Raw genomic sequence first — 20753 nt, forward strand, 5'->3', positions numbered from 1 at the left:
GACACCAGGAGCTGAATGACGTTTGACATTAAGGTGCTATTGAAAAGGGAATTATAACAGCCTTTATGGCTAAATCCAATCCCCTGCGTGTTGGACTGTGGAGATTGGTTTGAAAGGACTTTAAAAAGACCACATTTTGTGAACACCTGTGTCTTAAGAAGTCATTGTGAGACAATGATTTAGCCTGAAAAAGCACTGTCCAGAAAGAATGCTTCGAACAGTGAAAGCTATTTGAAGCCCACTTTCAGTTGCAGTGATTTCTGGAAATTGTCCCGCTGAGCGGTGCACCCACTCTAACAGGTGACCGCGGCAGGAATGGAAAAGCTGAAAAGATTTGTGCAATTAGTCGTTTCCCCCTCACACTGTCTCCTAACTCGAGGCATCCGCATTACTTTCCAAATGGGTTTGTGTGCGAAATGTTTCTGTATTTTCTTCAGTGAGAACTGTATTCTCTCCAGCCAAAACATTGACCTTCACAGGCAGTAAACAGCCCAATTAGTGGATGAGAAGGTGAAAAGGGGGTGTGGGGGTGTGCAGATCTGATCACCATGCAATTACCTGGAGTCACCCTGCGAGCAGGCGTCCACACTACTAACCGAGCATGCAGCGTCTGCCAATGATACTGTAAATGACCGAGGCGAAAGAAGAAAGCCAGATGCTGTACAGTATATTATGAGCTTTTTTACCCCCCACAGCATTCCAGCTGTTTCGTTTCCCTTATACATTAAAAATCAAGGCTCAGACAACTTTCCTCCTCTCACAACCTTGCCTTGCAAAAGTTTTCCTGCTCATCAACCGTGTCCTGATTGGCCGGCACAAGTAAACGTGCTGAGCTCTCTGGCGACTCAGCAGGCTGCAGCGAGTCATATCATACAGCATAATACATGTTAAACACTTGATATTTAATGGATCCACTTCTTATATATGAACTTTCAATTCTGCGAGAGTAAGGCTAATCAGGAATGAAGCTCTGCGTTTCGAGAAAGAGGCAGCTATATTTACATCAAGGGAAGTATACATTAATTTATATACTCGTATAATGTAAAATACACAAATGGTATAAACTGTTATGAAACAACAGCATGATAAGAACTCAGCAGTATCACAGTTAATATCAGAAACTAGGATTTCACAGGTCAGTAATAGGCTACTGTAATTAGGATTTTCTCACACCAAAATAACATCGTTCACAAAATCTCACACCTTTGCACACTCTGCTGTCAGTTTCCTGATGGTGTAATTTAGCATTTTTGTCCATTCCCTCAACGTGTTTTTCTACTTCAGTTAGTAATTTTCAAGCATCTGCTAAAGGGTTTTAACTGTGACCTCAGCAAATGTGCATACACTCACTTGCTCACCCACTTGTGACTAATGTCGGTGGGTGAAAGAAGGAAAACGATACACATGTAAATACAGGCTCATCCTCTCAAAATGAAGGGAAGTCAGGTGTACACTAACCTATTTTGCTGCTGCGATAAAATGTCTGATTGATGCTGCTGAACCTAAAACAAGCTCCTCAACAACATAGCAGATTGTTTGTGCCTTAAAGGAGCGATTTGTAATTTTTACTGTGGCCACATTGCTGACGTTAGCATTTACTTTCTAGTCTGGAAGAAATTTTTGCCACTTCAGCATAAAACTTCCTGCTCTTATTCAGGAAAAGCTGCCCTCAGAGGTGGGAAGCAACGCCAATGGACACATCTTTTTCGCAAGCTTGCGTGCTAACCAGCTGGCATTGTTCTGGAAGGTCTCATCACTCTTTGATAGCGACTTACTCTGGCCTCCATGTGGAGACATAGCGGTTCTCAGAGGACAATTCTTGAAGCCATCGACACACCCGCTCATCGCAAAACATGACCTTTAGCGGCAGAGAAGACAAGAATTTCTTTAAAAATCTAATTCTGTGGCCAGTTTAAAAACTTACACGCACCCTGTGTTTCAGTTAGATTTTCTTTCTTTTTGTCAAGTTTGCGCAAAAAGCAGAAAACTTTTTGCCACTGAACCCATTAAACTTAGGCGAAGACGTGGGGCAGATTTAGAAATGGATTTGTGATGTATGCAGCAGGGTGTATTTAGAGTGTTAAAATCTAAGACCTTGTTGAGTTTTTTGAATTTGTTGCAAATCGGGATCACACAGATGTTCTGGGCTGTTTGGCCTCGGTTGAGGTTAGGTGTTGTGATGCTTCTCATTGCTTTAGGGGCGGGATGCCAGCTGCGGACTGTGGAGTTTCAGCGATTTGCTTTCTAAACCCAACTTTGCACTTTGACCTCTTTTTTTAGCAGTATAACTACACGATGCTGCTCCCACCTACACCATACTTAAGGACAGCATTCATTATTCACAGTACAGCAACTCAGACTGTTGTCCGGGAAATATAAACACGAGCATTATTAGAATTCAGACGTATGACAAATGATTCTGTGTTGCCTTGCAGGACGGCCCTGTGCATGTACAGACTGTATTTGGTTGTAGGGAGACAACACCATTGTTGTTGTTATAGTTTCAGTCATATAATCCGCTGCACATAAAAATGGGTCCAGTCATAAAAATCATGCCAACAACAGCACATAGGGATTATTTTTATATTTAATTTTATATTCATTTTTGGGAAATACATTTACCCAAACTGACTGTTGGCTGTAGGTTTACCACACAGACATAAATGTGATATTGATCTTGTTGTGTAACTGTTGGCACCTGTGCCAATAAATGTGTTTCACAAAATCTCTTCCTGCTGCCATGCGGAGATCAGAAGACAGTGTCCTCCTCTCCTGCCCCATACCAAGGACTGAGTCTCACTAAAGGTCTAGGATTATGAACGGGCTGCTCAAGTGCAATGTCAAAAGAAGAAGACTCCAAGGAGCTCAGGGACCCTGCGGGGGACCTGGACCCCTCGTACGCATAGGTCCTAAGGCAGTCAAAGGGGGGAACGCAAGTATCCTGATCAGCCTCTGCCAGCCTGTCCAGAATAAACTGCCTGAAGACCTCGTCCTCCGGCCCAATGAGGTGCGACTCTCTGAGGGACATGCATATGCTGGCCCTGATGTCCTCCCTCCGCAGCCGCCTCTCCTTCCTCCTGCGGGGGTGGTGGCGCAGTGATACAGCGGGTTGCTGGCAGAAGTCCAGCTCAGCTCCTCCACCCGTTGGTTCTCCATAATACAACACCTTCTGAGACACCGTCTCCGGCAGCTCCAGCTCTTTCACCTCCACCTCCTGCCCCTCCTGCTGTTTCCGCCTGTGTCTTCTCACCATCAGCATTAGAACTGACATCGCTGCAGACAAAACACCATGGGAGATCATTATAGTTAAACACCAGGGCATGAGCTTAGCGAGGAAAAAAGCATCTGGGGTGCCTGATGGAGCATGCATGTAGAATGTACAAGTGCTCTGGAAATAATGGCAGCCAGATTTATTTTTCTCTAACTTATCCTTCATCCAAAATTCAAAATGAAGCCAAATTAGGCTGTAAATTATCTTTTTCTAATCTCAATTCACTCATAAAAAGAAGAATTGTTTTCTTTGCTCCATGTGGCGCAGAATGCTAAAAGAGTGTTTATTGTTTCAGCCGTGTTTTCGCCGGGTATTGTTCTCATCTGGAAGAATGTTAGCTTAGCAGGTCTTGTCATTAATCTTTCATGTGATGGGCAGAGGGAGGACACAAAGCAGCCGAGGTCATAATAAAGCTCTTCACTATGCAAACCCATCAGTGTCCCAGGATGGCATTGTTACTGATGTATTGCAACCAATACGCTCATTACCTGGCATCATTGCACTGCAAGCTTTCAGCATTTTAAAAGTATGTGTTAAGGGCACGCTGGTGAGTTTTAAAAAGGGGAGTCAAAATCAAAACGCAATGTTGTTAATGAAAAATCCTGCTGTTTAGCACATGTTTATATACTTGCCACAATGCGGTGGGGTGGAACGGCTCTACCTCAAATGAGTCGCTGTAAAAGAATGATTTTATTTTACACGCAAATATCAGTGAGTTTGCTATTAAATATTGCTGCGGATCTACTAGCAATGCCTCAGGGATTATAATAGATATTTAGGAAGTTTGACCCATTGGATGCTTCATTATTGAAAGCTGATATTATCTTTGTCCTCTGGAAATCTCAGAATACATCATAAAACCCTCTGAGAATTTAAAATGCAGAGACAATTATCTCTCTGGTTCACTTCGCTCATCTAGTGTAAACAAAACAAAGATGACTGTCTTGTGAGAAACTATCAAAAAAAAAAAGAAATATATATATATATATATATATTAAAAGGCGGAAAAAGATCTTAAGGCTTTCTTCTACAAATCTCGCAACAGTACCTCTGGATAATCTTCTGTAAATACACTGTAATTCTTCTCTCCAGAGTCATATTATTGGCTTTACGGTAAGCATGTCCACAGCTCACTGTCAGTTTGTTTTTACAAATTGCTAATGTCAGAGGATTTTAAGGATTTCTGAAAGAGAGATATCATGCTTCTGATGAATATCTACCAAACCTTTATGTATTTTAGCAAAAGTGGTTTATAAATGGAGACCCATATGTCAAGAAAAGTTAATCAGAAAATGTAAAAATACACATGAGAACATCAAAATTGGGTTTCAGGTAGGAAAGGAAATCAGTGTGTAAACTCGTACTACAGTAGCTGAAGCACTTCATCCAAAACGAGTTTCATAAGAATTAGCTTTTTTAAAACCAACTAATGGCAGCTAAAAAAAAAAACAAAACAGCCTTTTATACACCCAATTTTTAATGATCTGAGCAGCAATTTTGCTGCTCAGAGTGATGTATTTTTTTTGGCATGTCCAATAGTCTCTGCATATAACTTGTCAGTTTCAGACTCCATATTTAGCTTTAGCTGCCAAATTCCCACATAAAAAAGTCGATATATTCAATCATTGAAATTGTTGCTATATAATAGCCTAATGTCGTGGTCTGACCCAGTCTAAGATGGATATAAATCCAAGATTTCCAGTGCGTGCTTACCTGTGAGTGTGACCAGGCAGACCACAAACCCCAACAACGTCTGCAGGCTGACTCCCATCGACAGAGCGAGGGCTTCCACCCCCCCAGTGGGACAGTGGCCTGCAGGCTGGCAGCTGCACACGCTGATGGTCAGGGTGCCGGTGCTGGAAAGGGCCGGAGAGCCGCTGTCGGTCACCACGACCGGCAGGAGATACTGGGTTCGATCCTTGCGGGTGAAAGTGCTCCTGCGTGCCACTATGCTGGCTGTATTGTCTAAAAGGGATGTCAAAAGGGAGAGCTGCACTTTTCAGTGTTCGTCAGAAAAACATGAGCGTGAGTGCTGAATAACAAGTGATGTGACACACATTTAAAATACAAGCCGAGCAGCTTGTCAAATTTAATTTTTGGTGTGCACAAAAGTACATTTTCGGCTCCACCTCTAAGACTTTATCACGGTTCAAAACAAAACTTTCTAAAAGTCAGATATGCCTTGTGGCACACAGGTGTTTTATTAAAAGTATTTCTTCTTGTTTCATTATTCATTTCCTCGTTGCTGACTGGACGTTTGTGCTTGCCTGGCTAACCACCCATACTCCACACTGGAATACATTTCATTCTAACACTTTAAGTACATTCAAACATCCTTCTGCTGCACACTTAATCAACACTGTTTGTTCGACTTTTGCTGCCCATTTTCATTATAAACTTTAAAAAAGGGCTCACTGCTCGTGGACTGCAAGGCAAACGCTCTTCCAATTTACTTACTCGAGAGGCTGTCAGATAAAAAAAAAAACAAAAAAACAACTAAATTACAACCCACTGGAGGATTACATCCTGAAAGGCTCCCAAACATTTATGAATACACAGTATTTTAATTCATGCTCTTGTAACCATAAACAATGCCTTTATCCTGCATTTTTACACTGTTCACAGTACGCAGCTCAGCATCATTGTTTCAGCCACCGACTGGAAATTTAAATATGACCTCATCTAATTTTATTTAATTTGGTATATGTGCGTTTTCCCCCTCAGCTTAAAGCTTATAAAAAGAAAATGCTCAATAATTTGAGGAAAAAAAAAATAAAAAACTAAAAGAAAGTACATAGTGGTGCAGGAAGAGTCTTCAAAAAAACAAAAACTGTCTACCTTTGTGAGCTGTGGCATCGGCTGAGACTGTTGAATATCGCTAGCTAGCTTAGCCTTTGGTACTAAAGAACACGTCGTTGCTTCTCTTGTTTGTGTTTGGATGCCACCTTAATGGCTGATGGCAGTGTGCTGTGTTACATGTCCAGGAGGAATGCATTAAACAAGTCATGTTTAAAGACTCCAGAGCTGTTGCTAAAAATATGGAGCTGTAAGTGTGAATGATTTTTTTTCTGCACTTTGAGTTAAAAAAAAAATGAATTCAAAGTTTCAAAACGCTGAGTTCAGTTCTGCTGTCCAATTAATTTTATAGTTCTTTTGGTGAAAGCTGTGATGATTTGAGCTGGCGCAGTTAACGCCACGCTGTCAGGGCTGTTTAGTTTAGAAAGGGGCCGGTCGGGTGATGCCGGGTTGTTTTATCAGCCTTCACGGTGACCAGTCGTTTCACAGATTAATGCATTGATCTTGTGCTCCTTTCTGACACATGGCTCCTTCTTGTGGACTGTATGCTCTGACAGGAAACCCGACTTTAAGTTGTATGGCTCACTTTGAACACGCCATTGCACTTCTTCTAAACCCGACACCCCACCTCTTTCAGTAAGCTTATTAAACCTCATTCTAAAGTATCCTCGGTCAGCATGCGCTGAGGTTTGAGGTCTGAATTTGGAGAATGTGAGCGTTAGTACTGAGCCGTTATGCCATTTATTTAGGAAGAGTAGCAGTTAAAGTGATGTTATTATGTGTGCTGTTAACAGTGGATCTAACCTTGATTATCTCTGATAGTAAAGTTTGGATTTATATGCTTCTCGGCGAGCATAGAAAAGTAGAAGTGGTGTCCTTCCACGGGTTCATCTGGATCAACAGCACTGAGCATCTGAATGATCTGGGACACACAAAGACACATTACTGAAGAAATAAGAGCAATGAAAGTACTTCCACATACAGTACAGAGTTTCTTGCTGTTAACAAAGTTAATTGTTTGGGTTTTTTATTTTTCTTTTTACATTTCCCAGAAATGTGGTACTTGGAATTGTGGAGGGTAGCAGTGCAGCTGAAATAATTATCATTTCACTCCGTTGTAAGTGCATAAAAAGATGTTTTGCTGCAATATGATGTGAAGTTGTGTTGTTCACATTTATGGAAAGTCTCATTGTCACCCTGCTGCATAGTGAATCAGAAGCATCAGTGCATAATAATATACATACTTCTCCTGCCTGTGTCCCCTCACAGATATATGGCTGGTAATCTCTTGCGAGCCTTGGCACATTGTCGTTTATGTCCAGCACTTTGATGAACACCACCACAGAGGAGGATAAATGGTTCTGCGCTGAAGTAGTGAAGATAGACATTTGCTGGAGCCCACTGGGTGCATGTATCATAAATGCTTTGTAAAAGCTCTGTCAAAAAAAGACTTAAAACTGATGAATGTTTCTTCTTGAGTTACATCTGTTGCAAACAGCACAAAAATGAGCTTGATGCTTCGCTGCTTTTGACAAAACAAGACGGTAGACACTGCAATCGATTTCGAGGGGAATTTTAAGGATCTGCCTCTGAAACTGCTGGGGAACATATCCCCATATCCAAATGAATCCTAGTATCCCTTTATCAATGCTCGTTCACAGTTGTATGTATTTGAAGTAACAGCCATTAGTCGATTGCTTTTAGCTAAATTAACGGTTCATCCATGACTTCAGCCAAACATTTCAAACATTCATCCTTTACTTTTTGCTAACAATTTAAACTTTCATAATCTCCTCCTCAAAACTATTTTGTAGAGAATTTTAAACTAATTAACTTGGTATGTTTAATTAAAAGTTGGTATTGCTTGCTTTGGGTGAAACCTTGAAATTATTCTTTCTACAGCTGTAACTTTTCAACAGCTTACTTATTACTTTTATTCCTCAACCATTTAGCTAATTATAACGTTGAGCTAAAGCTTTTACAAAAAGGATTTTTCTTTTTGCTCACTATTCAGCCAACATTTTAACTTACTGGATTCCTCACCATTGAGTAGCTTTTTTTTTTCCTTTATAAAAAGCTTATTGTATCAAATTCAACAATTTTTCCAGTGTTCAGGTGTCTAACACAATCTTTCCAACTTTTTTGCCACACGCATCATCTGCCCAGGCATTCTGCTGAAAACACTGAGTTTGCTGCACAGAGCAAAGATTAGTCATCGACTTGTCCTCCACACAAAATGAGTGTGAAGGACATGAAATTCTCCTTACTTGTTTCCTTGGCTTCAACGGTCACGTTGTGCCAGTCCAAAGTCTCTCGGTCCAAAGCTCTAGCAACAGTTATAGTCCCATTGTTTGGATCTATTTTGAAAACTCTTGTGGTATCGCTCCTTTTGTCAATTGAATATCTGGGTGAGAGAGAGAGAGAGAAAAAAAAAAAATCACAGGGACACACATTTAGCAAGCGAGGTTGTTTTCTGGGCAAACAAAACATTGTGATGCCACAGGGAGATTAATTAGGCAAACTGCTCAATTTTTTAATCTGTTGACAGATATCCAACAAAGAGAGTACACACACAAGCGAGTGCGGCAGCGGCAACAATGCTGTCAAATCAAAGAACCTCACAAAGATGGCTGACACACCATTGTATATGTATGTATATATATATATATATATATATATATATCCTAAAGATCCTAATATCCTAAAGACTGTGTTTTGTCATATCTAAGAAAATATCATTTGAAAATAGTGATGAAATTGTGCACACAGTAAGTAAACATTTCTGCAAAATGTTACTGATGTCGCAGCCTTTGTGAAAAAAATGGTGAATGAGAAGTGAAGATCTGACATTTTTTAAAAGCAAAACTAAAGCCAAAAAAAAACAAAAAACAAAAACAAAACAAAACCCCCAAATGCCTCATCAACAGCACAGTTCTTTATGACAGAAATATTAGCTTGATGTTGTGCGTCTTTCACGCCACCACACCGTTAACACTGATTTATGTAAGGGATGCCAGATTAAGGTAACCAGAAATTAAAAACCCTCCGAATAATGAATCATCTCTGTGAGACAACAACATGCAAAGTAAGCCAGTTTGACCAAAGCAAAATTAATCATATTTACTAGAACTGTGGAAACCCCTAAAATGTCTGAATTTATTAATCAATGAGACACTGTCACCAAAGGGACAGTAATAGAAGCTAGGCTGAGGATGATATGCAGCACCTGCCACTCTTAAGCTCTGTTGAGATGGACTACAGACACCAGTACTGCTGCTGTCTCCTCTGCAACGTGCCCCACTTGCAAATGACTGCAAATCTCAATTCCATATGCCACCTCGTATGGTGCTTTATTACATTCCCACGTCCTAGCCACGTCGCTTTGTGATAATACCTCAGCAATAGATAGAAAAGCCTGTGAGGTATAAAAAAAAAAAAAAACCCGTCATGATTTATTCAGCAGGGCTCATTTCCTACTAAAGTAATATGAGATAAATATGACCATGTACAGGGTATCCAGAGATCAAGGGTAAAAATGGATGCACCGAGCCACTAACACTATTTGATATGAAATGATTTTTCACCCTGTGGAGGAAGCCGTCCAGGGCATGCCGTCTAGGGATGCCCCCCTCCCCTCCTGACTGGGTACTCGCCTCATCACTGTCACACAGACAGTTGGGTGGCAGATGCCAGTCTTCCTGGTTTGGATAGTTCACATTACCTGATGGGATTGTTGACTGTGTCAGTGTCTCTGGCACTGACGCTGCCAACAACAGTCCCCACAGCTGCATTTTCAGGAACCTTCCACTCGTAGACGGGCGAGATGAAGACGGGTGGCTCGTCCACGTCTACCACGACGATCTTGAGCGTTGTCCTGTCCCTGAAATCCTCCAGCGTCAGAAAACGAGTGTCCACTTGACTGTTAACAGCCTCTGCGGCCATGACGAAGCGCCGCTTTGTTTCGTAGTCCAAAGGCTGTCAGCAATAAGGAAAAGGTTTTGTTTTACAAGTCAATCAGCAGCAACTTCCCAAGCCGTGCTTAAGATGATGATGATTTTTCTCCTCACAGCTGGACACAAATCATTCAAACTCAAATTGTTTAGTCGATGTCAATAAGCTTCCACCTTGGAAGAGTCACTTAAGTAATGCTGCATTTTCCATTAACATTGTAAAACAGGCAATAAGGAAACAGCATGCAAACAAGACAGATGAGTCAATAATGGGTTTTCTTATTTGTTTTTTGTTTCACTGTCAAGTCGTCCAACTTGAAATCTTTTGGACTTTATAGGATAAATATACAGTATGTGAGCATTGCATGAGCATGAGGCTTTAGATCCTGAAACATCGACTGAATTGAAGCACAATAGTTGGCATACAATAATATGTCGTGTATATATTCACCTTGGCCAGCAGAACCACTCCCTCCTGCGTCACCGGATCGGTCTCGATGATAAAAGTGGAGCTTTCCTCCAGGTCATCAGTCAGAACGTAGGTCATCTTGGCGTTGATGCCAATATCTGCATCATCGGCCATAAGCCTGCCCACTGTGGTGCCCACGGCTGCATCTTCAGGGATGGCAAAGGTGTACAGGTCTGAAGGAACACATGCGTTCTTAAAACTCATCCATATTGACACCATTAGTTTGAAGAGCTGATCATTAGAACTGGATATCAAAAGGAATAGAAAATACAGATGATGACAAACTGGTATTTTTCAAGCATATAATGATAACTTAGATTTTTGGGAAAAATAACAAGCAACAAATAAAAAGGGAGAAAAAAAAAAGTTTCATCACTAAAACAGTGCCAGCAGAGCTTGACAGTAAGTTGTTAATAGATAGTTTCAAGAGTTTGCTTGTGTGAAAAATGATAAGAACGGAGAACATTGTAGAGTAGGGTCAATTTGTGAGAGTCACAGATAAGTTGTGGGAACTCCGCATAATCCCAGCCTTTCTCTAATAGGAAGATCTAAAAATGAGATTGTGGCTTTGAGTGACTACATTTGGATGTCTGCCACAACTGGGAGGGACTGAACTGGCACCTACCTGCCCCAGAGTTGAAAAAGAAATACTGCAAAAGTCCTACTGATGATTATTTTGCAATTACAGTTCAAAGTGAAGAGCGGCTATACATTATATATTTATGCTGATTTTTAGACTAAACATAGAATCCAATGGATACAATTGTGCTTGCAATGAATATGAATGTGACATTAACAGTTGAAAGTATCATCCTCTGTCTCATTTCTACAGAATTGATTTCTTCCCAGGGCATTAATTTAGTGGGGTTTATCGCTGAGAGGGCTAGGTTTGTTTCCAAAGGTCATGACAAATGTCCTTTCATGTGTGAATGATTAAATTCATCCAGTAGGTGACGCATAAACACGTGCACACGCAGATGAATAGAACATCACCCATCTCCTTCCCCATCTCTTTTGCTCTCTCTCTCTCTCTCTCTCATTCTTCGACTGTCTCCTTTTAATTTTGGCTGCCGGCTGAACAACAAGATGCGTACAGCTGAATAAAGCGCTGGTAGCACAAACCACCCACCCGAACCGGAGAAGTGTGATCAAATAAATACCTTTTAGGCATAATATTAAATATGTCCTCACAGTCTGCAACGCTTTGTACTCTTCCATTGATTCCCTGTGTGTGTGTGTGTGTTTGTTTGTATCAATGTGAGTCATGTAAGTGACTCACGGTGCTGGAATGTGGGTCCGTTGTCATTGACATCAGTCAGGCTCACAGTAACCGTAGTGGAAGCTGAATAACCGCCGCTGAGGCCCAACATGTCCTTCACCTGCACCACAACCAGGTACTGCTCCCTGGCCTCGCGGTCCATGTTTGGCCAAGATGTTACGATAATTCCTGCAGGTGAAGAAGGCAGACAGGAAAGAGGAGAAGGTTCATCAAGACACGATCATGTGTATCTGTGGGATTATTTCAGTTTTACCTTAAAAAAACTAATGTAGTAAACAAACTTTGCCTCGAGTCGTCTTTGAGAGCACTGTGCATTATGTGGAATAAAACTGCACCACAATAAACTTGCGAGTCTGCAAATTTAATCAATACAAAAAAGAAATATCAAGAGGGCTCTTGGATTGACTTACTGCTTCCTCTGTCTGGCCAAAGTGAGGGCTGTGGGCAACAGTAAATAGATGAGAAATTTGAATCAAGAGAATTAGATCGACCTGGCAAAGTTATATTATTTTTCCCTTGAAAGACATTATTTCAATCACTGATTCATTTACAGTGGTCATACATTTAGGTGGCAGGATTTTCTCCGCAGCCATTTGCTGCGCTCACCGTGCAGACAGGAAACTTATCAGCGCTGCATTGTAAACACATCTGACCTCTAACAGAGATGTGAATATCACAACGGTCATTCATTCGCTTTTGGAAATGACAAACAGGCTAAATAATTTCCTTTATTAGCTGAGCACTGGGTTTTCAGAAAATTGCACTCGAGCAGGAGTAAATAGCTCATTTGTTGGGGTCTATTTTCAGCTCTGAATTAATATACATTTGGTTTAATGAGAAGCGCACGTAGTCATCAGGACTTTGAGATAACCAAGCTAAAGTGAACCATATTACTGCGGTACAACAATGTAGCTCATGAATGTTTTTAACAGTTTCCTCTAAAATCCCTAAAAAGAACACAAATTACTTCATTTCTTACATTTATTCCTGACAAAATACCAAACTCCTTGATTTTAGACGAAGGTGTCCACTATGGTTATCAGACAGAACTTAATTTATACATAATCTATCTATAGCTATAAAAAAATACATAAAAAAAAAATTGATACTTCAATGATGTATTGAGATGATGCAAATAAATAAATAAACATTTGTGTTAGTGGGATTTTGGTTGTTTCTGCTAATCCTCACCTGTAGACTGCAGTCATGAGCAAAAACTACTGTTCAGCTTTCTGCTCTGCCGCTTTCAACAAAACTAACACATGAACACGCATCGGCATCGTGTCAGTGTGTAAACCTAAATATTTTTGGTTTTCTTTTCCCTACTGTAAAAAAAAAAATAAAAAGTAGTAGTTTGAAGAGAAACATTTGTTCGAGGAACAATATCACACTCGTCACATGTAAGTTGTGCGAGAGGGCCGGAGCTAGCAGACTACAGCCTCACCAACATGAAATTTAAACACTTTAACACAATGTCTTTGGTCATGTCGTGCCTCCTCGTTATTGGTTTGGATTATCAGGGTGGTTTGGGCAGCCTCTGGGATTATATAACAAAGGGTGAATGTATTTGGCTGTCACAAATACCTGTCTTTGGCTCCACAGAGAAGTAGGGCTCCCCCTGAAGGATGGAGTAGATGAGCTTGGCGTTGTTTCCAAACATGGGATCATCAGCATCTGTGGCTGTCACCTGGGCCACTGTGGTCCCTGTGGGTAGTTTTGGGGGGGGGGGGGGCAGATCACAGAGTCAGACTGAGCTCAGGCTGCAGTTCCAGTCAACGGGGAAATAAAGTGATTATGCCACACTCCCGCAGGGTCTGTCTGACTGGCTCAGGAGGGGGAGGGCAGTGGAAGTGGGAGAGGGGAGGAGGTGAGGTTGAAGGTAGGGTAATAGGAGGGGTGGGGGGTTGGCAGCAGGGGGCCGTGTTGGCTTTTCACAGCTCTGTTAGGCTGGTGCAGGTGCATGTGACAGCCTCTCCAGGTCTCCCGTCCACCTGACCCTTGTCTTCTCCTTCGCGCTTGATTCAGTTCTTCCTCTCTATGTTTCACACCTACAACCTCCTTTTTCTCCGCTGACCATATCCTCCTCTCCCCAGCTCGCCTCAGTCCTCCTGTCTATCTCATCCTTTTTCTCGCTCTCTTTCATTTTTTCAAAACCATTGAGCTCTTTCTTTCACACAGGCAGGGACTTTCTGAGGTATTTCTTCCTCTCAGTCCCCTACAGTACCTTTCCCTCTCACTTACTCTTTGACTCAAATGCATTATGAGTTTTTACAAGTGAGATATTATACAGCAAAAGCAGATTACATATAAATTGAAATGTTAATGTTTGCGGTATGAAAAGGGCAGTGGTTATAATAAGATTATTTAAAAGGTTTAGCCATAAAAGCATCCAAGCTCTGATGCGGAATCCAATACTTAAAACTTCCTGAATGGGGACAGATGACAGACATTCTTATAGCCTTTTGTTTATTATCTCCAGTCAAGATTTTATTCAAGTGAATATATTTGAAAAGTATAAAACAGATTAAAAAAAAAAAAAAAGAAAAAGAAAGAATAAAATTTTTCTAAAAGGGAAAAAGTTAGTTTCTCTGAGGAATACTTTAAGACTTCTCTGGAGTACATAACAGTGAACGTTATAACTATGCATCTGATGAATAGTAGCATTAACCTATTTCACATTTTGTTGTACCATTCAAAAGCTATAAAAAAATTTATTATAAAGTCATTTTTATTCAGCCTGTGTAATAGAAAAGTTTTGTATGCTTTTCATGATGTCATGTCAATCCATCCTGCAATAATACTTCAGTCTGAGTTATAAGTGTTTGTTCTGATAAATCATTTCATCATTTAATAAATAACTGACCTTATTTCCGGGTCATTACATAATAATCATCTATCCAATACAAGGTTGTTCCACTCAAAGTTGTTTACAGCCAGTGAGCTCTGTTGATTTTTCATTGTAACAGTAACATGCAGTGGATTTTTGGAAGGACATGTCACAATTGAATTAAAAAAAAATATATTTTTTTTTTTTCATTTCCTTGTGCCAAAAAATAAACTTCATTCACCTCCACTGTGTGAGACTGAACAGGGAACCGAACCTGCAGCCTTCTTATTGTTGGGCAACAGCATGAACCCCTCCGCACCGTTGTTGGTAGTGGGGGGGATTTTGGATGAACTGAAGTTTTCGCCTCTCCATTCAACTCTTAGTATGAAAAGGAAATGTTTCCCTTTTGGTTTTGAAACGTACCAGTTGGACACATCTCTGAGATGCTGGACACATATGGCTCGTTCTGGAACTGGGGGACATTGTCATTGATGTCCTGGACCTTGATGATGAACTCTGACTGGGGCTCCTCCGGTTCGTTGGACCTCCTGTTGATAGCCTGGGCCTGAAGGATGTAAAAGGCCTTTTCCTCCCGATCGAGCTTCTTCAGCGTCCGTATCTCGCCAGAATATTCGTCTATCTCAAACACGTCTCCGGCGCCTTCCCCGGATAATATGTACCTGATAGAAAACTCGCCTCTGTCGGAATCAGATTTGATCTGCACAAAGAGGAGGGAGAGAATGAAAAGATTCTTTTTCAAAGGAAAAGACCATATCAAGGACATGGAGGACGTTCAATCTGAGTCAGTACCTGGCCAATAACGCGCAGAGTAGGATCTTCCTCGGGGACAAACAGCTGTTTCCAGATCCAGCCTCTCTTCAGGCGACGGTGCAGATGAGGGGACCCCTGGGCCAATTGTTGGGTTTCCAGACCCTGAGTGCCTCTCATATCGCTCAGCACCCCGCCAGGAATCATAGAAAAGACCGCCACCACGGCCAAAACGCTTGGCGTGCTCATTTTAACTGTCCGTCCGTGCATTTCCTCTGCACTTCCCATGGCTATTGTTCAGTAGAGGGTGGTGTCACCGGACTGTCGCTAACAATCGTCGTTCAAAGCGCAGTTATTCATGGTCCCGACAATGCTGTATCCCATCTCGTTACAACGTGGTTTGGTATGCATGGCTGTGCCTCTGTAATAAAAGTCAACAATTTAATTAATAGCTGCACTGAGAGGTTTCCAGCAATGCCCACAGATTGCGAAATGGGGGAAATTGAAATCTTTGTTGTAAAATCTGAAAATCGAATACTTAAATAGCCAATGATGTAAATAAATATGGTATTTGCTTTTTAATTTGAAGTCACATTTAGAGGTTTGATCACTTTTGTCTGTAATTAAGAGCAAGTTTTAACTATTTAAGGTATCTAACACGAGGAGCTGTGCTGTGCTATATATAAAAGATGATTACTAATAATTGTTTTTGGTATATGTACTGCTAGTGAGACTACACTGGCTGAAAATGTTGGTGCTACTGGATTTGATTCGACACTGAACACAACATTTGAATTTAGATCTCAATCTCACTAAACTACAATTAGAAAATGAACAGCATGAACAGAAAAGTAAAATAAAAAGATTAAAATGGTAAATTAAAATTAAAAAATGTAAATTTAATGAGCTAAAGGTCATGATTAGCTAAAAGTAATAAACTTAAGCCAGAAGTAAATAATCAGTAGTCAAATTATTATTGTTGTCAAGTAGATAAGAGATAAATAACAGGTAATGGCTGAAAGGGTTAGTAAATGAATAAAATGACAGTTCGGTGAAAATAATGGATAAACTATTGACATGGTTCTTCAGTAGATAAAGGAAAGAGGTGGTATTACGTAAAAACATTAATGTCGACCATCAGTGTTTCCTTTTATTTCATCACATTTTCAATACAACCCAGCTTGACACGACTGCAGACAGAAATCTGAAATCTAACATCTGATCAATGTGGCCTAGCTTCCATCTGAAGAGTCCAGTCAAAGACATTAGAAAACAATCATTTAGCCGTGTAAGAAATTTTAACAAGGACGCCAATTTGACTTTCATTTTACAAGACAAAAACACAGTGCCTTGATGTGAGCGCTCTTTTTCTTTTTGCTTTGCATCCTGCAGTCCTGCACAAGTGACGGAAATACAGCCCTCTGTTTTGAATTCAAACAAGGCTGTGCATTGTGTTTTACCCGGCGGGGGGGGGGGGGGGGGGGCAGGGCCTGAACATCATTCCTTAAGCATGACACTGCACTCTGCAGCTGACTAATGAAGACTTCTAATTAGATCAATGTCTCCCCAGACATGAAAAACAGAGACACACATGCCTCTGACAAACTATGAATCAAATCGATGCACCAATTATAATGAGGGTCAAGAGTGTAAGGGCAGTGAAAGTCAGACAAGACAGCAAATTAGTTAGGACCACACAAATACAATATGTTGCATTGACAACCCTCCAGAAAATCAGCAGACCTTAAATTGAAGTAATTAAATGACATCAGTTTCTATCAGATACTTGCAACATCTCTTGCAATGGTGAATAATAACTGCCATCTTACTTTTGTTGAATAAATAATGCATCTCTTATTTCAAAATAAGCATTTGTTTACTGTATATTTGTGTTTGGCTCAGACATGCAGATGCTGTTCAGATCTTTAGACATTACTTTATCCTGAAAAGCAAAACTAATTATTTCTCTCAATGAAGCCTTATTACGGTCCATCACCCAGTGGGATCAGTTGTTATTAAGGGCTTCAAGTCACAGTTTCTCATATCAGCACATAAACGTACCGTCCCTTAATGTGTACGCTATCGCCAGTTTGTCTGATAATTCTATGAAAGTGCTGCATAGGAACGCGTGTGCACGCATTTTCAGCATCGGTGGTCCTGGTGGAAATATGAAATATGGACTATAGTGCAGGAAGTTGTTTCAGCAGTTAGAGTAGTTGCAGTATTAATGATTTAACAGCTCATAATGTTCATGTTTAATCTTGTGAGAGTAAATTAGCTGTCAAGACCCATTTGTAATGAGCTGGTAAAATCAATTACTGATGTGGACTTTCATTTCTGAAATTCAATTTCAATACAGAACGCAGATGAGACTATGTGTTTGTGCTTATATATGTCTTTACAGGCCGTACTCATATGTCCGGACATTGCGGAGTGACATTCCAATTAGTGGCCAGTGAATCGTGAGCAGTTATAGTCTTTCATAGAGCTGCCAAGCACATGCCCAAACCGAACGCCTTGAGACGAAAGTAGACAACAGCCCTCAATGATGTTACCCCCAGCAACTGCTCAGCTGCCAACATGCCGAAGTGCCTGCTTAAAAATCTTCCTGCGGGTTATCAGGCTTTACCTATGGGGCTGGAGTAGAGAGCAGGTCAACAGATGCTTAGGTGCCAATTTAACAAGATGGGCCTCTCTGGGAAAAAAAGAAAAGAAAAAAAAAGTGATGAAAATCTGGGAAAATAATAGGCATGCTAAAAAATTGGCGCCGGTTTTGGTCTGTGAATAGCAATCGGCTTCGGGAGCACGAAAAACATATGTTCATGTGTGACAGGTATCTCGATGCTGCTTGATAATAATGGTGACCCTGCCAAAAAGCAATTCTAAAGGTATCAAATGTAGTGATACATCCGGTCCATATTCATAATACCAGCCCATCACCTGTGACATACGGTTATCTAGGCTGTAGGGGGAAGAATACTAAGAATATTAGAAAACACAATTGAACTCTCTGGTCAATTTTCTCCTTTCACGAGAGATTCTCATTCCAACATGAGGTGCAGTGCTTGTAGAGCGCCCTGTGTTTGACAGCCATTCATTACCTCTAATAGGCCTTCCTCCCATTTCCAGCAGACCTCCTGTAGCCTGTATGTACAGTACGCTTCTCTACCACGAGACAGAATGACAATGAGCTGCAGTCTCACAATGTTAAGCACTAGATGCGCTGAGACGGTCACATTATTTTCCTATATGGTGATGTGTTCTAGCTAATAAAATGTCGCTCTGTTGTAGTAATAGTTTCGGGATGCTATTGAAATGCGTCTAATGTGTCAATGCAAATGTTGAGAGATGGTAATAAAGAAAAAGCAGCTTGTACTTGACATTGCAGATGACACGTCAATATCAACATGCTCTGCTGACACTAACTGCTAAGTAATACTCGCTTTATGTGAAAAACCATTACGTTTTATTTTCTTTAATAAATTAGTCTTCTGTCTTGTTTATCCGTATGATAATTGGGGAAAAGAATTGACTAATATTACGCTATATTAAGCTGAAAGCTAATATTTGTCAACAAGTGTTTGGGGTTTCTGACAAAAACACAAAAACATAAAAAAAAAAAAAAAATGCTAAGCCTCACTTCTTTAAGATCACCCTTGCAAGACAAAATGTCCTTAATTGGTCATTTGGGAGCTCATCTGGGGATTAGCTGTTTACTGCTCAGCTCCATAAAACAATAGCAGTGACATATAGTTTATGTTTCCTAATTCGGGGGCTTCAAATGAGCCTAGAGACCGAGAAAGAACAACAAGGGAATGTCAAGTCATCATGTACTTGTTAGTAAGTAATTTGTTTGATTTTGTTATGAGCACAAGTGGAAATCATTACTGCTTAGCAAAGTGTCAGGAAATTCCACTGACATTTGTCAGCTATCGCACTTCATCCTATTATTTGGCTCCTTTCTTTTTCATGGAAAACAATTAACTGATGCTGCCAAAGTTATTATTAAAGTATAAAAAAAAAAAAAAAAAGACGGCAGTGGATTTAAACTACAGGCCATTATCTATAAAGACTTAATTATGATGATAAAAAAGAAGCTAGTGACGAAAGTTTCACATTTAGTTCCAAAGAACATCAGACATAGACAACGTTTTGAGAGAAGACAATAATCTTTACGCTGCACTTTAATATGTTTGATGCTGTCATATTTACTCCCCCGGTCATTTCATTCATATCGCCTCTGGGCTGATGGATAGGAAGATGACGTAAGATGTTTTGTTGGCATTTTCCTTTAGTTTTATTGTCTCACAATAAATTCAAGCTTCATATCCTGAACTCTCTAATGGCAGCGCAGTGACCTAAAGGCAGGTCAAGGAAGCTGTGAAATAGTCTAGTCTTTGTGCTACATGAAAAAAAAATCTCTACTTATTCACCATTTTCTCCTCTCCTTCCAATACAAGAATGTGGTGAATGCTTATATTTTGTTGCTTATACATTATAACCAAAGGTCGGCTAGTCAGAAGAACAAAAGGGTATTTGTTGTTCGTAGAAGAAGAAGAATAAGAGATAAGAATAAGAAGGCCATGATTAAAAAAAAAAAAAAAAAAAAAGTTTTCTACAATTGCGTCATTTTGTTACACTTAATTAAGTACACAAATGATTTCTCCAGCAATTCAAAACATCACTGACGGCTATTTCAGAAGGCACAACACTGCAAAAGTGCCAGCTGTCATTTTAAAAAGACACAAGAAATTTTGTGACAAACACAAAGAACCCCTGGACTCATTTAGAACTGATTGTGTTCACTTGTTATGAATTTCAGCCTTTCTGCTGCTGCTGCTGCCTTTATGTTGAAAACCTGTTGTATTACTGTTTGTATCCCTTTGTGCGTCCTGTCCTGGATAATGTGCACAACTACATGTAATTACCTCCTAACAAAAGATAATCTCTTATAGGACGTATAGCTTCCAACACCACACCCACCTGTTTGTGTGATTCTCCAAGCCACTTGTCACCATCCGCCATCAGGAGAGCTCATCGTGGAGTGTGCGGAAGCACAATCTGCTTAACTAAATACCCTGGTACTGGAAAGCCATTCAATCACCACAATAGCAGAAGCGAACGCTCGTGGTTCTCACAATGCGTAATCCCCTCCGCTGACGACCTCCCCTTTTCTTCTTCTTCTCCCCTTTTTCTGTCCTTCTCAAACTTCCAGGGGAAGAACAAACACTGGCTCTATTGTCTGGGACCCGCATCTGAAGACTGCAGAACACTCAGGGCCTTCATCACCATGCAAATAGTCACAGCCCAGACCCACAAATGAATTTCTATCTGTTCGCTCTCTGTTTTTTTTTTTTTTTTTTTTTTTCCCCTCCTCATTTTTTGCGAACAAT

The 20753-nt window shown here is 40.5% G+C and overlaps 1 protein-coding gene across 2 annotated transcripts; it reads right to left on the minus strand.

Annotated features, from left to right (window-relative positions):
• Nucleotides 1-985: 985 nt before the first annotated feature.
• On the minus strand, nt 986-20485 carry cdh19 (cadherin 19, type 2). 2 transcript variants are annotated; one of them, XM_029528745.1, is made up of 13 exons: nt 20344-20485; nt 17990-18055; nt 15403-15781; nt 15016-15310; nt 13350-13469; nt 11766-11933; nt 10469-10659; nt 9789-10042; nt 8335-8471; nt 7312-7433; nt 6872-6989; nt 4985-5236; nt 986-3273 (listed from the first exon to the last, which is right to left on the minus strand). In XM_029528745.1, the coding sequence occupies exons 3-13, from the start codon at nt 15646-15648 to the stop codon at nt 2750-2752; spliced, it is 2427 nt and encodes an 808-aa protein (XP_029384605.1). In that variant the 5' UTR covers nt 15649-15781; nt 17990-18055; nt 20344-20485; the 3' UTR covers nt 986-2749. The 2 variants fall into 2 exon arrangements, with proteins under 2 accessions (XP_029384605.1, XP_029384604.1); XM_029528744.1 differs by lacking the exon at nt 17990-18055.
• Nucleotides 20486-20753: the final 268 nt, after the last annotated feature.

The sequence above is a fragment of the Echeneis naucrates genome, chromosome 20, assembly GCF_900963305.1.
Source record: "Echeneis naucrates chromosome 20, fEcheNa1.1, whole genome shotgun sequence".
Taxonomy (NCBI): domain Eukaryota; kingdom Metazoa; phylum Chordata; class Actinopteri; order Carangiformes; family Echeneidae; genus Echeneis; species Echeneis naucrates.